The sequence below is a fragment of the Oncorhynchus mykiss genome, chromosome 29, assembly GCF_057628025.1.
Source record: "Oncorhynchus mykiss isolate SJ-2025 chromosome 29, ASM5762802v1, whole genome shotgun sequence".
Lineage (NCBI taxonomy): Eukaryota > Metazoa > Chordata > Actinopteri > Salmoniformes > Salmonidae > Oncorhynchus > Oncorhynchus mykiss.
This window is the reverse complement of record NC_143050.1, coordinates 18,342,621-18,353,180: the sequence shown is the minus strand read 5'-3', so window position 1 is coordinate 18,353,180 and position 10,560 is coordinate 18,342,621. Positions and strand designations below refer to the sequence as shown.

At 41.6% G+C, this 10,560-nt stretch overlaps 1 protein-coding gene across 4 annotated transcripts; it reads left to right on the top strand.

Annotated features, from left to right (window-relative positions):
* Positions 1–254: 254 nt before the first annotated feature.
* On the top strand, positions 255–10,097 carry slc25a45 (solute carrier family 25 member 45). 4 transcript variants are annotated; one of them, XR_016493255.1, is made up of 8 exons: positions 255–435; positions 1,601–1,656; positions 1,759–1,802; positions 1,913–1,984; positions 5,617–5,984; positions 8,548–8,736; positions 8,818–9,070; positions 9,365–10,097. XR_016493255.1 is itself a non-coding variant. In XM_021591252.3 (7 exons), the coding sequence occupies exons 2-7, from the start codon at positions 1,620–1,622 to the stop codon at positions 9,646–9,648; spliced, it is 879 nt and encodes a 292-aa protein (XP_021446927.2). In that variant the 5' UTR covers positions 255–435; positions 1,601–1,619; the 3' UTR covers positions 9,649–10,097. The 4 variants fall into 4 exon arrangements, 3 of the variants coding, with proteins under 3 accessions (XP_021446927.2, XP_090082820.1, XP_036823317.2); XM_021591252.3 differs by lacking the exon at positions 5,617–5,984; XM_090226694.1 differs by lacking the exons at positions 1,601–1,656; positions 1,759–1,802; positions 1,913–1,984; positions 5,617–5,984 and having other exon boundaries at positions 263–435.
* The last annotated feature ends 463 nt before the right edge of the window (positions 10,098–10,560 follow it).

Genomic DNA, 10,560 nt, shown 5'->3' with positions numbered 1-10,560 from the left:
TTATGATAGAACATATACCACGAGTATGACAAAACGTTCCTTTTTCTCTTCTAATTACGTGGCTAAACAGTTTATAATAGCAATAAGGCACCTCGGGGGTTGTGGTATATGGCCAATATACCACGACTAAGGGCTTTATTCAGGCACTCTGTGTTGCGTCGTCCGTTGCATGCACTGCACTTTAATATATATATAGCACTGTCCGCTATATATATATATAGTACAACTATATATATATATATAGCGGACAGTGCACATTTTTACCGCTAAAGGCCAGCAAAACCCTACCCTAGAAAAATGAATCAAAGACGATTTGCCTTGAGATATAGTACTTTGTAGGCAGTCATACAATAGTGCGGGTCGATCAATAAAGTATAATGCTCCGATATAACTTGTGTTGGTGTGTATTCTACGAAGAGGTAACGCTCAAATCAGGTAAATCTTCCTCTGATCTAGGTCACCAACCAAATTTTCTTGTCGAACCCACTCTTCAAAATATTTGCTTTCATTCTTTTAAGCGCAAAAAGCAACGTGGATGTTCGCCCCAAATTCATTTAGTATATTTTTAACTGGTTTACTGCTCCAGACTGATGTGTGCGTTTAAATCTGCACAGGTTGAAAAGCAGCATATCACTAGCCATATACAAGCCATATAAGCAATGCTATATGCTTTAGCGACCTATATTTTCTATCAATGATTTAGAATGGGACTCCAATAGGTATCTTGACATTGAACAGTCAACCCTGTGCAGACTCTTATCTTTTTTGGTACTGTACTTGCGGTGGCTTGCTTTTGAAGACAGGTAAGTGATAATGTCTGTGTTCAGATTGACCTACGAACAGTAGGCATACTGTTAAGAGATCTGAAAAACCAAGATCAACCAATGGGAAATATGATTATACTCTTCGGTAAAGTATTTCTTTTTAGGGCAATCTAGGTTGAAACGGTACACATACAGAGGTTCAAGAACCTCGTTAGACATCAGAGTAAAGTAGAATGATGTATTGTCAAAGGAAACAGTAAAATAGTAATGTACTGGGAAAGATGGGTTAGTTTGTGGATGATGGTTTAGTTTGTTAGTTTCTGAGTGTTGGAATTAAGATTGCAGTGTGCTGTATGCGAGCGAAAATAGCTGTAAGTAGCAGTAAAGGCATATTGTTGTCTGTTAGTCCCCACCCCCTGCCCCCATAAAAACAATAAAACAAAACATTGACATGCACAAGACTGCAAGGATTGCACTCCCAAGCTCAAAGATCACTCTTTGAGATCCAGAACCATGTGCTGTGAAATCTGTATTAAAGTTGAATGAGTCTACCCACTGGGCAAACACTGGTTGAATCAACGTTGTTTACACGTCATTTCAATTAAATTATGTTGATCCAACGTTGATACATTGAATTGACGTCTGTGCCCACTGGGTAATGTCATCAGAGAAAATGATTAATCATTTTATATTTTCCCCTAAACTGTAATGGCAATTCATGTATCATCATAAAAAATGCTGAATTCTGACTAGATGGTTACAAGGTGAGAGATTGTAAACCCAACTACCTTGATTAACCTGCGACTGATATTTGTACTGTAATTTATCTGTTTTAGTGTGAGCAAGCAACTGAGCATGCCGTTTGTGGAATTCATAGCAGGATGCATCTCAGGTAATGTATAGGAAGGAGTAACATAGATCTTTGTGTATAAAAACATTGTTGGACATGAATATGGAGGGTGAATTTGACTAGACGTATATGAATATGTTCTAGGAGCAGTAGGGTTGGCTTTTGGTCATCCAATGGACACAGTGAAGGTACAAGTACTGGACTCACTCAAACTTTATGATTATATCCACTAATTTAGACCAAGGAATCTAAACTTGTTGACAAGTCACATAACATGTATATTATACTCCATATGTAGGTGCGTCTGCAGACCCAGGTTAAATACAAGGGGATTTGTGACTGTGTGGCTAGGACATACACTCGTGAAGGGGTAAGGTTTTGAATACTTTGGTATTATATGACTCATCCCACTGTGCATAGCACGTCATTTCAATGTCGATAATTGGGTGATATTTGGTTGAGACAAACAATGAGATTACAACCTATATTCACCAACTCAAAAAGACAGCCAAAAGTTAGATGAATTTCCGATGTGTTATGCCTAGCACAACCAAATTCCAATGAAAAAAACAATGTCTTCTTTTTGGTTTAGTTTTCACTCAAATGTCTATCACTGCGCTTTCAACCATGCACAGCAAAGTTCAAGTGGGAATACAATGTCAGGATTTTAGTTTATTTATACAATATATTTAATGTGTTAATGTGTTATCGCTGTGCTTAATCTAATAGCAGAACCAAATTACCTGGATTGCTGTTGAGATTACATTAAAAGTACATAGTGCAGGGGATCTATGCCGTTCGAGATTCTGCACAGATTATTACACAAAGGTGAAGATCTCCACAGACCTGTGACAACCTATGCATGTTATCTTGAACATCCACACTTTACATTATTACATAAAAATACATGTATAGTTACAGCAACCTCAAAATGTGGCCATGGATATGTTACTCATTTTGGGGTAAAATGTTACATTAGTTTGTAAGATAGCCTTAACGAAGGCTATTTACTGTATTACAAAAGTAATATTAAATTGTATTTGGTTGACAACACAACCAAATATTAACATTTAAAGGAGATCTACTGCTTGGATAGTTCCATCTGTGCAGCTGGCTTATGCCCATTCTTTAACTTTTATTTTTTTGGTTGAGTTGGAGACGTAAATCCAACATAAAATTTGTTAACAAGTTAATAGGCTATTTATTGTATTTTAAATATTGAATTGTATTTGGTTACATTTAAAATGTTTACATTTGAGTTATTTAGCAGAGGCTCTTATCAAGAGCAACTTACAATTAGTGCATTCATCTTAAGATAGCTAGGTAAGACAACAACATCACAATCGTATCAAGTACATTTTCCCTCAACAAAGTATTTATCATCAAGGTCAGTGCTAGTTTTCTTTTCTTTTTTAATTGGGAGGAGGGGGGCGTCGGGGCGCCGTGAGAGTTATTTAAGATACTCTTCAAAGAGGTAGAGTTTCAGATGTTTTCCCCAAAATAGAAGGGACTCCGCTGTCCTGACTTTAGGGAGAAATTTGTTCCACCATTGGGGTGCCAGGACAGAGAAGAGCTTTGACTGGGCTGAGCAGGAGCTGTCCTCCCGTAGGGGTGGGAGGGCCAAGAGACCCAAGGTTGAGGAAAGGAGTTCTTGGTTTGGGATGTAGGGTTTGAGCATAGCCTGAAGGTAAGGAGGTGCAGTTCCCTTGCTGCTCCATAGGCAAGCACCAGGGCTTCGACTGGAAGCCAGTGGAGTGTGAGGAGGAGTGACATGGGAGAATATTGGTTGAACACCAGGCGGGCTGCAGCATTCTGGATAAGTTGCAGGGGTTTGATGGCACAAGTGTAGAGCCCAGCCAACAGAGAGTTGCAGGAGTCTAGACGGGAGATTACAACTGCCTGGAATAGGACCTGCGCCGCTTCCTGTGTGAGGAACGGTCGGACTCTACAGATGTTGTAGAGTATGAACCTGTAGGAGCGAGTCACTGCTTTGATGTTTGCAGAGAACGACAGGTTGTAGTCCAGTGTCACGCCAAGCTTCTTTGCACTCTGGGAGGGGGACACCGTAGAGTTGTTAACAGTGATGGAGAGGTCTTGGAGTGGGCAGATCTTCCCCTGGAGGAAGAGTAGCTCCGTTTTGTTGAATTTGAGCTTGAGGTGGTGGGCTGACATCCAAGCTGAGATGTCAGAAGCTGTGTGTCAGAAGGTGGGCAGGTTGTTGGGCAGCTGGACATCACTAGTCACAGGATTTCATCTGGAGAGAGGTGAGAAAGAGCTCAACGCGTAGGGTAGTTCTGTGTGAGTGGGACTAGTGGACTTACTAGGCTGAGTGAACGAGGAGCGGATGTTGTCAACCTTTTTTCAAAGTGGTTGACAAAGTCGTCCACAGAGAGGAAAGGGGGAGGTGGAGGATTAAGGAGGGAGGGAAAAAGTGGAGAGAGGTTTCCCAGGGTTGGCGGCAGAAGCTTGACATGTATAGTGACATTTAGAGTGATTACATTTAGAGTGATTACATTTAGAGCTTTAGCAGCATATACAGAGGAAGATAAGTTACAGAGGAGGGTGTGGAAGGATGATAGGTCCTCCAGAAGTTTATTTTCCTCCATTTCCACTCAGCAGCCCGCAGCCCTGTTCTGTTAGAATGCAGTGAGTCACCCAGCCACGGAGCGAGAGGGGAAGGTCAGGCTGGCTGGGAGGTAAGGGGACAGTGGGAGTCAAAGGATGAGGAAAGGGAGGAGAGGAGGGTTGAAGAGGCAGAGTCAGGAGACAGGTGGGAAAAGGATTTAGCAGATGGAAGAGAGGATAGGATAGAAGAGGAGAGAGTACCCGGGAGAGAGAGAGCAAAGATTGCGGTGGCGCATGACCATCTGGGTAGGGGCTGAGTGGTTAGGGTTGAAGGAGAGATGGAGAGAAAAGAAAAAGTAGTTATCAGAGACCTGGAGGGGAGTTGTAGTGAGATCAGTAGGCAAACAGCCTCTAGTAAAGATGAGGTCAAGCATATTTTCTGCTTTGTGAGTAGGAGGTGACTGGGAAAGGGTGAGGTCACGAGGAAAGAAAGAGGTGGAAATTAATTGAAGTCCTTGTCGGGAGGTTAAAGTCGCCCAGTACGATGAGTGGTGAGCCGTCGTCGTGAAATTAGCTTATCAAGGTGTTAAGCTCATTGGTTGTCAACACAACCAAATATCAACATTTGAACGAGATTTATCTTCTGCTTGGATAGTTCCATCTGTGCCACTGTCTGGCTTTAATTCCAGTTTGTTTATGAATTAATAATCAATATGTTGGATTTATGTCTCCATCTCAACCAAAAATCTAATTTAAAGAATAGGACTAAATCAAAACAAACTTGAAATGCACTTTAAATAAAGTTTGATTTGCTTTAGTCCTATTCTTTAACTAGATTTTTGGTTGAGATAGATACGTGAATCCAACATATTTATTATCAATTTGAAAACAAACTTGAATTAAAGTCAGTGGCACAGAATATACATCTCCTTCAACTGTTGATATATGCTTGTGTTGACAACCAAACACAAAAAATGCTAATATTTATCTGTATATGCCATTACCCCAACCTCTTAATGTTTTTGTTTTATTTATTCATCGAATGGTTATCTCATTGATCGGGTTCCCGCTTTAAATATCTGAGCATTTGGATTGACAATGATTTAACGTATAAAAAACATACTGATGAGCCTGTTTTTTTTTTTTTTTTTTTTTTTTTACTCCTTTCTCTCCCCAATTTCGTGGTATCCAATTGTTGTAGTGAGTGACAGAACACTGAGCCAATCACGGCGCAACTAGAGAACATTACCAACACCTATGCTCTGTATCTTCTGCTGGCTACCCCACCATTACAGAAAGCACTGAACTAGGCTGAAACACCTGCGTTTTGGAGCTGCCTTACTCAAGAAATCAAAAAAGAGACCATTTATGGCACGTATTAATGCCAAAATAACATGCAAAACATGTTATTTTTTAATTTTATTTTATACCCCCTAGTGGCTACTGATCTTGTCTCATCGCTACAACTCCCGTACGGGCTCGGGAGAGACGAAGGTTGAAAGTCATGCGTCCTCCGATACACAACCCAACCAAGCCGCACTGCTTCTTAACACAGCACGCATCCAACCCGGAAGCCAGCCGCACCAATGCGCCGGAGGAAACACCTGGCCACCTTGGTTAGCGCACACTGCGCCCAGCCCGCCACAGGAGTCGCTGGTGCGCGATGAGACAAGGACACCCCTACCGACCAAGCCCTCCCTAACCCGGGCGACGCTAGGCCAATTGTGCGAACCCAGGAACTCTGATGGCACAGCTGGCGCTGAAGTACAGCGCCCTTAACCACTGCGCCACCCGGGAGGCAACTGGTGAGCTTGTTTAAAAGCTATGTAAGATTACATATCTTCGTTGTTGAAGTATAAAAACAGTATTGGTTAACTCTTGAGGTTCCTAGGGTCCCCACCGAATTATAGTACCAGTCAAAAGTTTGGACACACCTACTCATTCAAGGGTTTTTCTCAATTTTTTACTATTTATACATTGTAGAATAATAGTGAAGACATCAAAACTATGAAATAACACATATGGAATAATGTAGTAACCAAAAAAGTGTTAAACAAATCAAAATATATTTTATATGTAAGATTCTTCAAAGTAGCCACCCTTTGCCTTGATGACAGCTTTGCACACTCTTGGCATTCTCTCAACCAGCTTCATGAAATGCATTTCAATTAACAGGTGTGCCTTGTTAAAAGTTAATTTGTGGAATTTCTTTCCTTCTTGATATGTTTGAGCCAATCAGTTGAGTTGTGACAAGGTAGGGATGGCATACAGAAGATTGCCCTATTTGGTAAAAGACCAAGTTCATATTATGGCAAGAACAGCTCAAATAAGCAAAGAGAAATGACAGTCCATCATTACTTTAAGACATGAAGGTCAGTCAATCCAGGAAAATTTCAAGAACTTTGAAAGTTTCTTGACGTTCACTCACAAAAACCATCAAGCGCTTTGATGAAACTGGTTATCATGAGGACCGCCACAGGAAAGGAAGACCCAGAGTTACCTCTGCTACAGAGGATAAGTTCGTTAGACTTAACTGCACCTCAGATTGTAGCACAAATAAATGCTTCACAGAGTTCAAGTAACAGACACATCTTAACATCAACTGTTCAGAGGAGACTGCGTGAATCAGGCCTTTATGGTCGTATTGCTGCACTACTAACCACTACTAAAGGACACCAATAAGAAGAGACTTGCTCGGGCCAAGAAGCACGAGCAATGGACATTAGACCGGTGGAAGTCTGTCCTTTGGTCTGATATGGTCAAATTTTAGATTTTTGGTTCCAACCGCTGTGTCTTTGTGAGACGCATGGTAGGTGAATGGATGATCTCCGTATCTGTGGTTCCCACCGTGAAGCATGGAGGAGGAGGTGTGATGGTGCTTTGCTGGTGACATTGTTGTTGATTTATTTAGAATTAAATGCACACTTAACCAGCATGGCTACCACAGCATTCTGCAGGGATACGCCATCCCATCTGGTTTGCGCTTAGTGGGACTATCATTTGTTTTTCAACAGGACAATGACCCAACACCTTCAGGCTGTGTACGGGCTATTTGACCAAGAAGGAGAGTGATGGAGTACTGCATCAGATGATCTGGCCTCCACAGTCACTCGACCTCAACCCAATTAAGATGGTTTGGGATAAGTTGGACTGCAGAGTGAAGGAAAAACAGCCAACAAGTGCTCAGCATTTGTGGGAACTCCTTCAAGACTGTTGGAAAAGCATTCCAGGTGAAGCTGGTTGAGAGAATGCCAAGAGTGTGCAAAGCTGTCATCAAGGCAAAGGGTGGCTACTTTGAATAGTCTAAATTCAAAAATATTTGTTTAACACTTTTTTGGTTACTGCGTGATTCCATGTGTTTTTTCATAGTTTTGATATCTTCACTATTATTCTACATTGTATAAAATAGTAAAAATAAAGAAAAACCCTTGAATCAATAGGTGTGTCCAAACTTTTGAATGGTACTGTAGTTTTAATGCACCTCACTGAGTATAGAAAACATTACGAACACCTGCTCTTTCTATGACATAGACTGACCAGGTGAATCCAGGTGAAAGCTATGATCCTTTAATGATGTCACTTGTTAAATCCACTTCAATCAGTGTAGATGAAGGAGGGTGAATGGGCTAGACAAAATATGTAAGTGCCTTTCAACACGGTATGGTAGTAGGTGCCAACCCAGGTGCACCGGCTTGTGTTAAGAACTACAACGCTGCTGGGTTTTTCACACTCAACAGTTTCCTGTGTGACATCTAGCCAACTTGACACAACTGTGGGAAGCACTGGATCCAACATGGGCCAGCATCCCTGTGGAATGCTTTCAACACCTTGTAGAGTCCAGTAAATCTTAGTTTTTAGGGGAGCTCTCACAACAATCAATGTCATGATAGCACATTGGTAATAGTCAGTGGCAAATATCATAGCTAAGCAGCAATGGGCTTGGTTAAAACCCTGGATGGGATACCAAAGGGTAGCTTCTGATAGATCAATTCTCCAGGAGGAGGTGCTGCTCAGCCTATAGTTTTTTTTATTCCGATAGTAGATTTTATCATTGAAGATCTGAAGTTATTTTAAAGGTACAAATTTAACATATTTTATTCAAGGTTTGTCTGTTGAAATTTAGTTATCATGATGACATAATCTTGTGGTTGAAATCTTACCCAGAAAACAACAGTTGATTACTTTTTTCAAATCTAATGTATTTTCCTCGTAGATTTCACGTCACAATATGTTGACAAATTATGTTGAAACAACGTTGATTCAACCAGTTTGTGCCCAGTGGGATTTGTCGAGTGTTTTATTTTTTCGCTACATTGTTGTACCATCAGTAATTCCTTAACTATACTATTTTTGTATTTGTTGGATCAGATCCCTGGGTTCTTCAAGGGCATGACATTTCCTGTCCTGACTACTGGCATCACCAACGCTGTGGTCTTTGGTTCCTATAGCAATGTTTTAGACTGCCTCACCCAGTCCCAACGGAATGACCGAATCCAAGGCAACCCTGCCTCGGCATCAGCAGTCTTCGCAGCTGGCTGTTTCTCAGGTCTGGCACAGGTAATATGGAACGTGCTTTAAATGGCCCTGAAATATGGCATTATGTGTACTTTTTAACACCAAGCTTGTCTTTGCTGCCAGGTGGTGGTTACTGCGCCTGTTGACCTGGTGAAGGTACGCTTGCAGTCCCAGACCAAGGGCTGGGCTGGGGTCGGTGGTGACGGGTATCGAGGTCCCATTCACTGTGTGACTGTCATCCTGAGGGAGGAGGGGCCAAGGGGATTGTTTCGAGGGGGGTTGGCTCTTACCCTGAGAGATGTACCCTGCTATGGAATCTACTTCTTGCCTTACGAAATCACCTGCAGGTTTCTGACTGAAGAAGGCAAACGGCCAGGTCAGTTGGAGAGAGAGATTGTGTTCCAGGCCATCTTTTCATGCAAAAAGATTGCTATATTATGTGGTTCCTGAGATGTTACGCTCATCTCCATGCATTTTGAGATATAAACTGTTATACGTCACTGCAATAGAGACGACTTGGAGTGTGTGTGTGTCATTAACAGTTCAAAGGCCATGCTAGTCTGTGAGAAGAGAGCGAGTCTGTGTCTAGATTTGACCGTTTATTGCTGATGGTTTGAGTGCTAGTGCAATTACATAGATTTTCAGGTAATTATTTGGTTTGTATCTGCAGGCACATTTGCAGTATTGATGGCGGGTGGGGTGGCAGGCGTGGTGACGTGGGCCTTTGCCACGCCCATGGATGTGATGAAAGCGCGGCTGCAGATGTCCGGTGCTGGGGGCCGGGTGTACCAGGGGGTCCTGCACTGCATGAGTGTGAGTCTGAAGGAGGAGGGGGTGAGAGTGTTCTTTAAGGGGCTCCTCCTGAACAGCCTGAGGGCCTTCCCTGTCAACGCCATTACCTTCCTCAGCTATGAGAGCCTGATGCGTTTCCTCACCCGGACGTCTGCAGACTGACCACAAGCCTATATGCATCTCCTGGATACACTCCGGTCGGACCAAATGATGGAAAGAATAGCAACATTGGATGGGCAAACCATTATGTGAAATGAACTGGTATATACAGTATACCTTAGCATGCTATACTCAATTGTATCTCCTAAACTGGAGTTTCACACTTTGTGTTATCCTCAATGTGGGCACTCAGACAGGGCTCATGATGCTGTTTTAGTAGGACACAGTGCTGTGATATCATAGGGTGTCACCATACTTATGGATGCAAACTGTCATACAGCATCACCTCTCACAGAGCTATGATACCATCAGTATTTTATATCATGAGACAAAACCTTGAATATGAAAACACCTGGAAACCAAATGTTTATACCAAGACATGGTGTATTTATGTACTGGTATACTATATGAACTTCATAGCCTTCATTTATTAAACTTTTTAATTAACAAAATGTGAAGCAAATGGGAATGTAGTTGGTTTATTGCTGACAACCAATCCTCAATTCAAATCAACTTTTTTAGTTAAATAAACCCCCTTCCCCAAAATGTAAACATTTAGTAAAATGATGCATCTTCTACTTATTGCATAAGTCAATGTATTCACCCCTTTGGATTTATTCACATTTTGTTGATTGACAAAGTGGGATTGAAATGGACTTAGTTGTGATTTGTCATTGAGCATCACAGAATACCAAAGTGAAAAGATTTCAAAAAGGTTAACATAACAGTTGTTGCAAAACTATTCAGCCCTTTTGTTTAGAGAAGCCTAAATTAGTTCAGGAGTCAAATGCGGCTTAACCAACCACAAGTTACATGGACTCACTGTGTGAAATAATAGGGGTTGACATTTCTTTTAATGACTACCTCTTCCTCTGTCCCCAATACATACATTGAACTACAAAGACTAGGCGGCTT